Consider the following 15452-nt stretch of genomic DNA (forward strand, 5'->3'; position numbering starts at 1 on the left):
AATCGTAAACAAAACATGCATCAATTCAAATAAATTCCTCATCTTTGATGCGGCTTTGTTTATTTTTATTTTGTTTAACGTCCTATTGACAGCTAAGGTCATTTAAGGACCTGCCTCCATGTTTGTAGTGTATGCGTGCTTGCGTGTGTGTATGTGTGCCTGCCTCCTTGTGATAGCGCGGATCTGATGCCGACTTTATAGTGCTTTCTCACGGAAATGCCATGCGGCTTTGTAGGAAGGACAGAATGGTCATATTGTCATATACGTCAAATAGTCAAATTTCATGTATTCAGAGGTGTTATAATGATCATATAAATTTCTCAAAATGTTTCTTATGTCGATGTTTTTCCCCAATTTCATTCAAGTATGCGTTTCATAAACAAATCCCATGATAACTTCCTGAAATACCTAATTGTGCCTAACACTGACTTCTGTAACGTGAATAGATAAGAACAGGAAATATCGCTCAACTATCTGTATCTGTTCAGTGAATGTAACACAACAGAACAAACACAACGGACTTACTTGCTTTTATGCAGTTTGTTGCAATCAAAACACTTGAAATGTATAGTTTTTTTTACACAACTACGTTTGTGATTTCTTTGGACATGATCGGTTATTCATTATTCATATATTTTGTTATCGAAGGTTTCTAAAAAGTTCTGGCGTATTCAAATGACAAATTGTCGTTCCCTTAGTCAGTTGTTATTAAGCCCGCTGACACGCATACGGATGACACACATTACTCATGTCAAGTCATGACCCTTTTTGTAAACAAAAACTTACATTTGACTTTTATTTTGTTACAGAAAAAACGGAAGCATACGACCTTGATACACGATCTTCCCGGCCAAAGTCTGCAAACATTCCATCCCTGAAATCACCGCATAGTAGGTTGGGAAACGGACACAATCTATTCAGCAATCATTTTCTTGCGCCGGTCCGGGAACATGACAGTATAGGCGGAAGACGTCATAGTATACAGACGTGACGTCAGTGATGTAATAGTGACTTCATAGAACATTGTCACTACGTCAGTGAATTGATAATAATGTCATAGAATCGAACGTTATATCTGTGATTGTATAGTGTGCAAAAGCATACTGATGTGACATGACATCATTTGTGATTTTCATGACGTCATATTAGACATACGTCAAAATGGTGATTTGATATAGAGATTTATATCATGCAAATGATAACGTCGTGGAAAACGGTTTCATTTCCATATTGTGAGGACACCCACGACAATGCTGGGCGATACACTATCGACTCTGACCATCCTAAAGTTAAAATCCAAGGGAAGGTGTCACAGATTGGTTAATGCGACAATTGTGATTGGTGAATTAAACAGTATTATACGATGGTACATCCCTCATGTCAGTGTTACGCGATCAGTACCATATACAAGAGTTGATGACGTGCCAAATAAAATGGATCAGAATGCTTTTCAACTGGTTAAGCGATATATTTCGTTACGACGATATAACTACTGTAACTGCAGTGAGTGTCTGTATCATTTCCTGTGGCTGATGTATATATACCACATTCCAAAATAGTCGTCAAACGTATATCCTTGAATTAACTGGCTAATTGGTAACCAACGTTATTTATTTCTGTTTAAGTGCAAGGTCGAGCAATTTAACTTACTGTGTATAGATGCGTGAATGATATAAATATGCATGCTGTATATCAAATCAAATTGCAATGATATTAGACATAAAACAATGGCTGTCACGACATTCCAAGTGTGGAGGAAACGAGTCAATATCACTATATCGTCCATGGAAAGCATTCAAATATCAGTACAGTATAAATCAGTCTATTTCCTTCGTGACCGGTGGCTTGCGCTGTTTATCGAACTCAGAGGAAAAGAGGCGATTCTCTTGAAGTGAGTACAGCAAAGAAGAACAGGAAAACTAATTGGTAAACTTTAATTCCTTCCACTCGCCTTGATTACGAGAAAGGGTTATTTGATGTAACGGAAACTATTAACAACAATGCACCATTTGGAAAGTTGATTTGTTGATACGTTTGTAATGTGTTATGGAAGTGTTACTGTTAGGATGTTGTACAAACACAAGTAAATTTGATTAAGTCTATCATTCCAGTGAAGATACACTTAACTGTACGTTTGTGAGAGTGAGAGACAATATGTTGACCAGACGGGTAAAGTGTTTTAAATATTAGAATTGTTCGTGCTTCATTCCTCTACAAAATATAGTACTTGTCTATGGAATGGTAAACAGAGAGAAATTGTGATATGTATGTGGAATTTGTGTCAACTTGACATGTTTACGTCTGTTGCTGAGTCCATCAAACCATACAGTGCCATCATAAAATCTTTAAAATTCCGTTACCAATTATATGTGATAGCCACATTAGTATTGCTGTAGCATATATGTCAATTTCTGTACAATATATTTTGTCGTGTGGTTTTAACTAAGCTAATAAATGTAGCAATCCTTGATGTAATATGTGTATGTCAAGAACAATAATAACCCGTTTCGTTAGATATTTCCGTGATAAATGTCGAATTCTCACAAAAAAAAATACCCACACAGTTTCAAGAAATGGAGGTTGTCAAAAACCATGTACAAGTATTAATTCATATAGGAAAATTTCTGTTTCCTTGGGATGATTTTTATCATGATTATGAGTGTGTCATGTGGTTTTGTTGACACTTCCCCGGTTCTCATTTACAGGACGTTACATCACTAGAATTTGACTTAGTTTAACATAGAGTTTGTCGTGAGTAAGACAAAAGATGTGTACCCTCCGGAATACCTGGTCTTATTCTCCTAGTATTTTGTTCAAAGATGTCTGAAAAAATCTTTGCCCGTGTGTCATTGAGTTTTAGTTCGATGACAGTTTCGTACAAATCAAACTCTTACTTTTTGTTCCCTTATATTTCACTTTTTATTGAGGTATCAATATATTTGTTTATTTATTTAAACCTCTTTCTTGATATTAAACATTTGCGAAATTGAATTGGCCCATATTTATAAAGGCGAGTAAATCCAGCCGCCGCAACAACTACAAACAGATACTAAACATTATATCATTAATTTTAAGTTTACTTTCCTATCCAGAAATGACAAAAATTGAAACGTTGTCGCATTTGATACATTATGCTGCTTTTTATAAAAGTTATTGTTGATTACCGAATGACAATATTGTTTGAACCTAATAAGATATCGCCTCTGAGTACTTCTTTTGCAATTACAACGGCATAACCATTCACGAGAAGGTCTATCCTGACAGGCTGTGATTCTCTTAATAGGTTTAGTATTTCTAACACATTGATCACTTGTTTACTTTCAATATGCAATCTGTCACACGGGTCTCAAAATTAAGTAACAATATTTTTATATGAACAATCATTTATTGTGAAAAACATTTCAATCCATTAAAACGTTTTAGTAGATTTCGGATTATATGTACTCATGTTTATTAATGCTCATCTTACTGCATTAACACTGAAATTACTATAGACAAGCTAACGTTTTGCAAACTTTCCTTACATTACGAAATTCCTTACCTGAAATATTGTTGAAAGGAAATTGATTTGGTTATTAAAAAATAAGGGAAAACTTCTTTAACTTCATTAATGTTTTCCTTAAGTTACTGAATCCTGGTGAAATTAAGGGCTGCTTCTTTTAACAATAAATAAGAAAAGCCGGTAAGTTGTTTATGATAAATGATTGGAGTTTTGATGATATTAGGCTTATTTTACATTGTATGAAACAAGCAATTATCCCGTTTTCTGATAGTGTGCCATCAGTGTTTTCATATCGAAATGATTTCCTATAGACTTAATGTATTTATAACGTCTTGGCTTTGCTGTGTGATTTCAACCAACGTTGTATCATTGAGATAAGAAAAAAATCTTAACTCGCATAAGAAAACCACCCTATATATATCCAGGTATATGCAAGTCCAGGAATTTGGAGTAAGGTTTCCAATTGTTAAGGGATGTCTTTCCTATTCCTTGCGCCAAAGGCGCAAATTGGGGCCGAAGGTGCTGACTGATGTGTAAATATTGAAGAGAATAAATAACGGATATTTATTCTGTTTCCTGCAATATTAAAACAATTAATTTTAGATCCCAAACAAAATGTGTACCTCTTTCCCCTTTTAATAATGTATAACAGTTTCGGGGAGTATGCATTAATAAAAAAAGAACATGAGGTGTAGTTCCCTCCAACCCCTACTCCCTCTTTGTATGAATGTAAAGGAAATATCATTTTAACTTGAAAATAAGTGTATGCCTGTATACAATTAAGTGGTACATGTAGGCCTTTCCTTAGGCGACGTTTTGGCAACCAATGTGTACAGTATATATATTAACTTTATTTCCTTTTACAGTAATTATGCAACAAGTTATCAAAACTTATATTAATCACCCTTGCTGGCCCGAATGTTAACACCGAATGTGTACGTTACAGTGAGGGGATTTCTGTATTACATTATATTATGCTGGAGTTGCATTTTAACAGCCATCAACAATCTATCATAAAGGAAGCATATGTTACGATTCACACTCTTAAAACCCAGAAGCAGACTCTATGTGTACATGTACGACATATGTGTTGCAAGTGTGTTTATAAAACCATGACATTGTAAAATTGTGTGGGGTGTGTTTAGTTTGTTGGTGTAATCGTCGTTAAGTTGTGTAGTTTATTAAACATAAAAAAAATGTTATGGCAGCTATTAAATTGCTACGTTTTGAAAAAATAATTATTTTGTTAATAAACATGTTTGGAACATTTATTTCGTGTTTTTCTTCATTTCAATTACATGTACATATGTATGAAGAGGTTCAATCAGATTCAAGCAAATTACACAACTGGTCCAATCGAACGAGGCTATGTGATTTCACCTCGTCCGTTTTTCGTTCCGTCCGTTCGTCTATCTGTCCGGCCGACCTCTATATTTGTTCGGAACAAGTGTTCCGTCTCATTTTACTTATAATTAGGCCTTTCTCACTTCGGGGTAGACCTAGCACGGAGCCTGGAGACAGAGACCTAGACAAGCAAATACAGAATTTTACCAGAGTGACAGGGATCGCATATACATTTGTAGATTAAATTTACCATCAACAAACTTCATAGGACACGATATTTCCATGTTACGAAAGAAATGTTTAACGCTTACACAGTGGCTTTTTATGATAGCGTTACGCTGAAGGTATTTGTTCTACACATTTTCGTGGTTGGACATTAGGACGTGTATTAGCATCCCTTCGTGGCAAAGTAACGTTTATGAATGTTCCTTCGTAACAGTAATATGATGGCGACGAACCAACCTTTTTCATTCTGTGAGCTACACTATTAGCCATAAAAGAAGTCTGTATTAACAGATGTTCTGTTTTAATCTCCTAAACAAAAACAACAGAAGAAAGTCGAAATTTATTCAGTTTTCTTCTATTTTTGACTTCGTTTATATCGACAGCTTTCATGGAACAACCAAAAAATTTAAGTTAAAAATAATTGTATGCTATTCTTAGAAGACTGTTCTAGTGATCTTTTCAGAGAAGTGAATTATTTTCGGATTTCTATACTACTGCAATCAACTCTAGCATGCACCGAGTCTTTGTCTTCAGTATAAACCGTAATTTAGAAGAAGAAAAAAATCTGAAAAACACCCCCAGTAAGGTGAGATCAGCCAAGAGAAGTTTATCAGTTGTACATGTAATGAAAACCAGGGGATTTAACTATAGGCAAGATACACTAAAAGATCGTTCTCTTGTGTTTTGTCACAAGCAGGGGGACAGAAATCCTGAGTACAGATGAAATGAAAAACAATTTTGAGATGTTCCCTGATTTTACTACTCTCAGTGTCCGTCTCTGGCTCCATGCTAGGTCTGCCTCTAAATGAGAAATGTCTAACACCAGTCATGTCAATACGTTTTGCGATGGCTGAGAGTAGCATACTAAACGTGGGTCACTGTGACCGTTACCGGGCATTTGACCTCTATCAAATGTAACGAACATCTTGAACAACCTGTCTTGGATAGCTGTATATTCTACGCCGACTGAATGATAAATACAAATGTTAAATCATTGAAACCAAATCCTTCATTTTTTTATTTCCTTTCGAGGGTTTATTGACAGATAATAAGAATTTAATGAGAGCATAAATAACGTGTTTTGTAATTCCTCAGATTTCCAGACATATAAAATGAAAACATTATTTGACAAAGTGAAATTTGCTTAGCCTATATTTCCTCATTAAGAACATTTACCTGAATTAAAAGTCATTTATGTAGTAATGTACCCTACTGCTGGAGGGGGATCACGAATTGTAAACGATAATTTTCCTTGTGTTAATGTGGTCACCGATAAATATTTCAGGACCTTAATTTGCTCTCTAAATACTTCGTAATGATTGTTTTCATTGTACAACATTCGTTAATCAACAAGCGGTCTCTCAATGAGTCGTTTTGAATTCAACAGGCGATCTCTAAATGAGTCGTTTTGGTTGTTTTCAACGTACAACATTCCTCAATCAACAGGCGGTCTCTAAATGAGTCGTTTTGGTTGTTTTCAACGTACAACATTCCTCACTCAACAGGCGTTCTCTAAATGAGTCGTTTTGATTGTTTTCAACGTACAACATTCGTCAGTCAACATGCGATCTCTAAATGAGTCGTTATGATGGTTTTCAATGTGAATCATTTGTTAGTCAACTAGTGAATTATTCTATAAACAGTTTCCTTGAACGAGTCATAACGAAGGAAATCATGACGATACAGAAACTATTAACAGGATGAGTACATGTAAGTGCTACACACAATCATACTTCACAATGCCGGAACAGGGATGTTTTTTTTGGGTTTTTTTTATTGTTGTTATTCTCTTTTTTGGGGGGGGGGGGGTCTAACAGAATCGATAGTTTGGGTTCATTTTGCCTAGTAAGCAAACAAATGACCATATCCTTTGTCGAACACTTTTTTATTCATCCACAAAAGCATCAATATCAATGCTTTCTCCATTTTGATATACATACAGATTGGTGTTTTATTTGGTTTTCCCGAAAAAGATGGGGGAAAAATAAAATAAAAATACATTTTCTTGCCTTATTTATTTGAGTACAAAACTTATGACGTTGTAAATTATCAGTGTGTCTTACATGACATTGTACAAGTTGTATATTTATTTTAAATGCAAATGTATAGATTTATTTATCTCAAAAGCATTAGTCCAAATGTTTATATAATGATATACACAAGCGATAGTATTTTCCTTAATTAATAGTTAAGCGAACTTTGATTAAAAATGGCTAGTATCTGGTTATGAAGCATATGTATGAATTGAAATAATATATAAATTTAAATTAGGTATGATTTGAAGATTTGTAAATAAATTTTAAATCAAACTGAGGTTTAAGATTGTATTCAATTCATATTTGTTTACAATTTCAGAGCGACAGACTTGACACATGTTTGCAACAAAATCAATCAAAATTGAAAAATAAATCAATCGATAAAAACATGAAGAAGTATATACATAAGTACTTAGTTAAATCTCCATATATCTAAGTTAATTTATAGAAAAGTTGGAATAACCAAATGGAATAACCTTCCCATTAAAACACAATTATTATAATGTTAACTGTAGGTGCATCATCAAAACAAATTAATATACAATAAGTACATGTATGTTGCATTCATGAATTGTACATGTAAGCCATGTGACGTCAGTTTATCTTGCAATTCAACTGCTGATTGGGCAGGCATCTATTTGCTGGTTGAACGTTGAAGCAGCACATAAACACACATTAGACAATTCTAATCGGTTGAAGGCCGTACAAACTTGCCAATAAAAAGGATAGTTCCTGAAGTGACGTCACGGATGACGAACAGGAAGGGGCGATCTGCTACGAACTGTAGCGGCATACTCATCATACGGATCATTACGCCGGTCGCCGCGGCAGCTTCGGTTCCCTCCTCATTCACTTCAACAAACGCCTTGTGAACCACGTCACTGATGTGTGCATCCATAGGGGGTGAATCGAACATCCCGCTTAGATCGGCATCTTTCGCCGAAAACACGTCACGGATTCCGAGTTTCGAAAGAACGCTCTTGAGGTCAAATTTCGCCTCAATCTTAAATTTCGGCAAAGCTACCTCAACTTTCTGTTGTCGCATTTCTTTAATGATTTCTGTGATCATCGTTAAGGAAATGTTTTCATCAATGTTTGAAAGTCCATCAACTGAATTTGGCAAAATGATCACCATGGTCCTATATTTGCCCTGATAAGCCAACTCGACGGCTGTACAGTCATATTTTTTACTCCATCCGAATGGAATATTCTGTTCACTCGCTTGCATCATGTCCACGTTCACTGCCTCTGTAAGGCTAACGCGGAAGTCTCGCTTTGCTGTCGCAGCCGGGGGAAACTTTGTTTCCCAGCTTCCTTTAAAGTAAATGGCGTTGGCAAGAATAATCAAAGAAAGGCCGCTGATAGTACCTGCGGGAATCAAATCTTGTATTCTGTTGTTGGTCTGTGCTTCAACCCAAGCGTTGATTGTCTTCCTAGAACCTTCTGGATCACCGCCGAAATTCAGTAATTCCATTTCGCTTCCATAATACAGCTTCGAGTTTTCTGTATAATCTGCTTTCAACTGTAATCCCTTCTTTGAAAATATTCTATTTGCAATACTCAAAACATCACTTCCGGTTTTATTAAGTTCCGTGTGAAGCTTTCGGTATTCCTCGTGGATGTTCCCGGTCGGAACGTCACTCAAACGAAGTGCTTCCATAATCTGTCTTCTGGACGTTCCTTCTGTTCCGAGCATCGACAGCATCATGGCTGCCGAAACGCTGTATGGAGATATCACGGCATTGTTGGGCTTTCCAGCACAAAACTCCCTGTAAAGGTCACAGGTAAATTCATTGACTCCATCACTGTATGACGTAAGCATTATTCTCGGTAGCTGCTGCTGCTGCTGCTGCTGCTGCTGAACTTCCATAGTCGTTCTTAACATATATCGCTCAGTAGATCACAGTTTAAAGTCCTGGTGTCTCTCCGAAGGATAACGTATCAACAAATACACACCAACCAACAAAGTGTGTGTTTTCCCACAGTAAACCTAAGAGTACTTGAAATAGTTATATATCACGTGCACTTGTTTTTGCCTTGTGTACAGGATGTTTGTACATACTTAGTTAACAACCCTCGTAAATTGTCAGGTGACTTACTCAATCAAGGTCACAAGTTGAGCCTCACAGGTTGCGCCCAATCATTAGCTTTGATAACTTTCCATCCCCTGCTTTTGGGAAAGTTATCTACCTTCAGGGTAATACACAGTCACTAAAATATACACAGGCCCACAAAGCTGCATAGAATGTTTAGAAACCGCTGGAGCAGAACACATGAATCGAGCGACCTTGACTCACGCCTACCTGAATGACACACCCGTGTACATTAAGCTATACACACACACACACAAAGACGAAATGCATGTAGATTTAAAGGCGTAAATCAATAAACTTTCTCAATCTGTGTGAACTAGTTGAAATACTGTTGAAACACACGTTACGTGTAGCGCTGGATAGTATATAGTAGTATGTTGCATCGCTATCGAGGTATTTAAACCCTAAACTTTGACAGATTTTGGTCAAACTTTATACAAAGGTCAAATATGGGTATACCTCATTCACATTATATAGCCTCGATGCGTTTACATTTATGATCAGGGACACATAATGAGGCATGGGAACAACACTTTACCGATCCGGAGATGTATCAGCGTCACCTCATAAAACAGACGGTTTACATTGGGGCAAGGAAGTTACTTAAAATTGTTATATGGAGCAAGGAAGTATTTATTGATATAGACCGATTATAATGCCATGTCGTGTTAACCTTCGATTGCCATGTTGACTAGAGACGAGTCGATAATTAGAAAGGGAGTATAGGTAGATCGATGTTACAGGCGAGTCGATAATCAGAAAGGGGATAATGTAGATCTATGTTACAGGCGAGTCAAAATGTATGATAGGCAAGTCGATAATCAGATAGGGAGTTTAGGTAGATCTATGTTAAACACCCTAAGTGTGCAAAAGTTAAAAATGATGAATGTGTTTATGAGTGTTTTAAGCTGACAGCTTTACCGACAACACCTCTACTGTACTCGATACATATGCACATCAATGAACAGCTGGTGGATATACATATACACATCAGTGAACAGGTGGATATACATATACACATCAATGAACAGGTGGATATACATATACGCAAGGAATGTAACCGTATAAGGATTTGAACTAACGAAGTTATATTATACAATGTCTACATCATAACATTAAATGTTACTTGTTAGCTTCAACAAGGTAAGTATGTCTTAAGGATCCCCGTTATACTGCCAAAAAAGGTCAGCTTCAACAAGGTAAGTACATGTATGTCTTAAGGATCCCCGTACCACTGTCAAAAAAGGGTTAGCTTCAACAAGGTGAGTATGTCTAAAAGATCCCCGTACCACTGTCAAAAAAGGTCAGCTTCAACAAGGTAAGTATGTCTTAAGGATCCCCGTACCACTGCCAAAAAAGGTCAGCTTCAACAAGGTAAGTATGTATTAAGGATCCCCGTACTATTGCCAAAAAAAGGTCAGCTTCAACAAGGTAAGTATGTCTTAAGGATCCCCGTACCACTGTCAAAAAAGGTCAGCTTCAACAATGTAATTATGTCTTAAGGATCCCCGTACCACTGTCAAAAAATGTCAGCTTCAACAATGTTATTATGTCTTAAGGATCCCCGTACCACTGCCAAAAAAAGGTTAGCTACAACAAGGTAAGTATGTTTTAAGGATCCCCGTACTATTGCCAAAAAAATGTCAGCTTCAACAACGTAAGTATGTCTTAAGGATCCCCGTACCACTGTCAAAACAGGTTAGCTACAACAAGGTAAGTATGTCTTAAGGATCCCCGTACCACTGTCAAAACAGGTCAGCTTCAACAAGGTGAGTATGTTTTAAGGATCCCCGTACCACTGTCAAAAAAGGTAACTACGCATTGTACAATGATGTTTCCGGTTTAACTATGATCATTCCTTTCTCCAAAGAAAAATATACACTGCGTGACTCTTTATGCAAAGATATGAAAGATGAAATTATCAAAAGATAAACAACAGCGATGTTCTAACCCTGGACTTCAGATTGTTATGCTAACGCTCTAACGGACTGAGCCACCTGGTCAACGGATGTGTTCAGGCCAAACAGAATTGAGGTGAGGAAACTATATATACAAAAACCACAGTGCAGTGGAACAGGGACTCTTAACTTAACTTCACAAAACCAGTTGTATGATTGTGAGCACTTTAATCTGAAATCAACACTTCTAAATCTTCTTCTCCTTCAGAAAAATAAAACCTTCCTTCCCCAACGACATATTTAAGAACACACTTCGATAATTGATCTTAATAATTTTATATGTACAGTAATATGATAGTTCATATTTTCCAATATTTCGTCCTTCCGGTTGCACAGTAAACAAATCAGTAGGCAACATAACGGTGAAAAAAACATTGAAACGCAATTATCAAAGGTCCAAGTAACTATCTATGTTTAAAGAGTCAGTCATGATATGTTCTGTATTACAAGCAAATGTATCTATTGTAAATACAGTTAATCATCTATAAATAGTAACTCCTATACAAAAAAGCAACCAAATATATATAAATGCCATAATCTGCAAAATATGAATAAGACAAATATAATATTTACATAGAACATAGATAAAAGATAGTTTTATAGGAGTTTCTCTTTCGTACAAGACTAATGGAACAAGTTTAATGTATGAAGTTTAAAATTTGACACTGTGAAACATGAAAGAATAACGGTATATTTACAGTAACAGTTGTTCAGTAATAACACAAAACTGATGTGACACACAAATTTTTAAGGTTCTTGTTTATCTTGGCCCCAGAGCTGTTTATTATATAAACATTTGACGTTCAAGGTAAGGAGTTTTCTCAACTTTATATTTATATAATTAGTATACTACATGAAAGGAAGTCATGTTAGTATTCATAATAAATACACAAAAACAAACCTTGATTATAAACACATGATTCATCAAAATGAAGTTTCAATTATATTTAGGTAAAATGCAAAGTTCAGTAAAAGTTTTCAGACGTACATATGTGTATGTACTAGTACCTCTATCAAGTAATATATTCTGACAGTAACAGTATACATGAACTATGAGTCATGCATAGTCTGTTAGTCATGGCTCAGAAGTTCATTGAAAATCAACATAACTAGCTATTGTATAAGTAATAAAAATAAATTCATGTATCTAACAGACCAATATATATATATATATTCACATAATTCCTGCAAACCAATAGAGGCACATGCATTATTCCTGCAAACCAAAAGAGGCGACTAAGTGGGACCCCCTGCTGTGACTTAGATCCATCGCAGTATTGAGAGGCGACTAATAAGACATTCCGTAGCAGATTGGAGATTTTTCACATTTACCGGGCCAGATTTCCAAATGCACACAAATGCACATGTTCCACATTTTTGAAATCTCTCGTTGACTCACTTCATATGACAGTGCATCTTGCGCAAGAATAGGTCCTCTACATCAGCGTTCCTTGTCCGCAATGCTCTCAGCTTAATTGCTGCCTTCGGCTGTCTTTAGCCGAGGGGACTATTGGTTTTATATAATAGCTATATTTTCAATTATAGTATATCAATTCTATCTTCTTGTAATATGATGTATATGTACATGTAACTGTTCTGTTTCACTGTGTCTTGAAAAAGGAGCGGATCGCTCCGAAAATTTTACAACCTAAACTTGTCCACACTGTTGGAATTACTTCTTTGCCCCATATATATATTCACATATGCACATAAAATTCCCTATATGATAACTTTTCGTCCAATGAATATGTTTGATATATTACAGCAAAACCTCGATATAATGCCCCTCATTTCATTTGCCCCCTCGCTTATCATCAACATATTTCAAGGTTTCTTTTTATCTCATTTTCTAAAGAATTCCCTTATACATTTTCCTCAATTTAGGCCAAACCCCTTTATAACACCAACTTTCTGTGGATACGCCAAACCCCTTTATACCACCAACTTTCTGTGGAAAGCCCAACCCCTTTATAACACCAGCTTTCTGTGGATACGCCAAACCCCTTTATAACACCAACTTTCTGTGGATAAAGTAAATGGTGGCAGTATAACGAGGTTTCACTGTATTATCATCCTATTCTAGGGGAAACTTTTAATTGCTAATCTTTCCCCTCCTCAACACCTTTATGTTTCAATTTCTTTTTTCTTATCTTTTTCATTTTCCTTTGAGGAAGAAACTTTTGGCTAGCTTATCCTCTCCCACTCTTTCCTACCCCTAGGTTTCCAAATCTATTGGCTTGGTGATTATGTCCTCTAGATCTCTTGATTCCGAAAGAGAATCCCCCCCGCCCCGGAAACTCTTAAATAGTTAAGTATTGATATATATGGCTTACTGATTTCTCATCCTCTCTCATAATTCATGTTAAGAGTGGGAAAGGGGACAGTAGGGGAGGCTTTTAGGGTAGCAGATGCTTCTCCCAATCCTTAAAATAAAATTTTGTATATCCTATCGACTGAATTAATCAAACTAGATGTGTAGACAAAATATTTACTTTGTCAGCAATGTTTTCGTAATTGACTTAAATTAGATTTAAATAACTGCATGATTTTGCTAAGTGTTTTAACGAACCAAACAAATGATTTATGCATGATTTATTGATTTATGCATGATTTATTGATTTGTGCATGATTTATTGATTTAGATGCATGATTCATTTTTCCTTACTTATTAATACCTTTCATTGTTTTTCTTAAATACAAGAATTATATCTTTTTACGATGTACTGTATTATTTTTACTTGATTCAGTGATTTTTCTCGTAAAGTAAATGATGTTGTACATATTTTCAAATTACAAGTTAAATTGATAGACTTAATATGCAAGTAGGCCCCTCAACCGTCAATCCCCATCTTCTCCCTTACCCAAATTTCATATTTCAGGATCTTTTACCCCCGATGGTGTTGTTTGAATAATTTTAGTGGGTTTTTTCCTGTGATTTTTTTCAGGAACTTGATAGAAAATGGAAAGTTAACACTACAGCAAAACTAATTTCCAAATTACATATTCAACTCTGCACAACTAGAATTCCATATAACATAAAAATTGCACCAAATAAAAATTACTCAATTCTACATTTCTGCAAAAACTTTGAACTTATAATTTAATAGAATACAGCATCATGGCTGTTCCCAGAAGCTGATTCGTTAGGAGGATTCCAGCTGTAAGGTCGTTCGGCTGTTTTCATCGGGACTGTGAGGCAAGCCTTCACTTTCCCTTTACATTCTGTGCATGTCTCGCAGTTCAGAGCATTCTGTTCACAGCAAGTATGATGACCACAGTTCAGCGTAACATAGCAACAATCTGGTTCGTCAGGACTGCTGCATACAGAACAGAATGAGGACACACTCTCCACACGTTCTGATGACAGCAAAAATAAAATACTAGCATTAGTCATTTCAAAAATGTGAAACATTTAAGTTATTTTAACGACACTGTACTTTCGGGAAAACACAAACACACAATGGGGATTTCTTTATTCTTCAAAATCCTTTGAAACCCTTGCTTCGTTACTGTAGTATTTTTTTCAGAATTTGTTCATCGATTTTGTAATGATCTTTGCCGAGTAACAACAAAACTGTTGCAATTAAAAAATAAATAAATATGATTTACAGAAAATAAATGCTTCATTATTATCTTTTGAGGAAATAAATAACTATGGACAATATTGACCGCCTTGCAGCACACCACTGTGCATTGGTAAAATAATAGATACATGTAAATTCAATGTTTTGTCAACCTTAATTTTTCAGCAGCCTGCACATATGTACCTACATGAATTGGGCAAATATACAATAACTTTAAATCAGGAAAAGAATCCTTATTTTCCTTTCATTATGGGAAAATAAAGCACTATTTTGCGATGGAAGCAGCCTGTTTTCTGCTATAAGGCCAAAAGAATAATGAAATCATCAATTTCCAATGTATATGTTTTGTCAGCCTGTATGCAGCACTCTAACTAAAATGCTATACTACACAGTCAGAATTACCTGGAAAGATGACACATATTCTGAACAGATTTACTTACTCTTTTTATCTAATGGTGATAGTGGACCGGGACAATCAGTTGTGTATTCTCCCGGTGGCTGTGTTTCTGGCTGAACTTTGAATCTTTCCAGATCAAGGATGAACTGGTTAGGGTCCTCTGCTTCATGGCCTAAATAATTATATCACCAAAATTGTTAAATTCACCATAATTGTCAAATAATCCAGACTTATGTAATATGCCCACAACAGATAATCAAAGATGTCCGACATCTATCTGTCAAAATGTCTAAGCCTGTCGGATCAATAGGAA

General features: G+C 35.7%; 3 protein-coding genes across 10 annotated transcripts in view; 1 reads left to right on the forward strand and 2 right to left on the reverse strand.

Moving 5' to 3' along the window:
* The window catches only part of LOC110452304 (proline-rich protein 5-like), a 43795-nt gene extending 39024 nt beyond the window's left edge, over window positions 1-4771 (forward strand). For all 7 annotated transcript variants that reach the window (XM_021500736.1, XM_021500739.1, XM_021500734.1 and 4 more), the window contains one exon: window positions 810-4771. In XM_021500736.1, the coding sequence (XP_021356411.1) occupies window positions 810-991 (182 nt within the window). In that variant the 3' untranslated portion in view covers window positions 992-4771. The remainder of the gene's footprint in view (window positions 1-809) is intronic.
* Window positions 4772-6071: 1300 nt separating this feature from the next.
* On the reverse strand, window positions 6072-12353 carry LOC110452305 (leukocyte elastase inhibitor-like). Its single transcript, XM_021500741.1, has one exon. It carries the CDS (start codon window positions 8990-8992, stop codon window positions 7793-7795), a length of 1200 nt encoding a protein of 399 aa, XP_021356416.1. The 5' UTR covers window positions 8993-12353; the 3' UTR covers window positions 6072-7792.
* A 439-nt stretch (window positions 12354-12792) lies between these two features.
* Window positions 12793-15452, reverse strand: part of LOC110452306 (baculoviral IAP repeat-containing protein 2-like) — a 24855-nt gene continuing 22195 nt past the window's right edge. For both annotated transcript variants that reach the window (XM_021500744.1, XM_021500743.1), the window contains exons 4-5: window positions 15183-15311; window positions 12793-14515 (exon numbers count right to left, since the gene is read on the reverse strand). In XM_021500744.1, coding sequence (XP_021356419.1) covers window positions 14259-14515; window positions 15183-15311 — 386 coding nt within the window. In that variant the 3' untranslated portion in view covers window positions 12793-14258. The remainder of the gene's footprint in view (window positions 14516-15182; window positions 15312-15452) is intronic.

The sequence above is a fragment of the Mizuhopecten yessoensis genome, unplaced genomic scaffold (genome assembly GCF_002113885.1).
Source record: "Mizuhopecten yessoensis strain PY_sf001 unplaced genomic scaffold, ASM211388v2 scaffold6579, whole genome shotgun sequence".
Lineage (NCBI taxonomy): Eukaryota > Metazoa > Mollusca > Bivalvia > Pectinida > Pectinidae > Mizuhopecten > Mizuhopecten yessoensis.

Excerpts from the sequence above, each read along its gene's own strand:
- LOC110452305 (XM_021500741.1), bottom strand. The coding sequence starts at position 8,992 with ATGTTAAGAACGACTATGGAAGTTCAGCAGCAGCAGCAGCAGCAGCAG.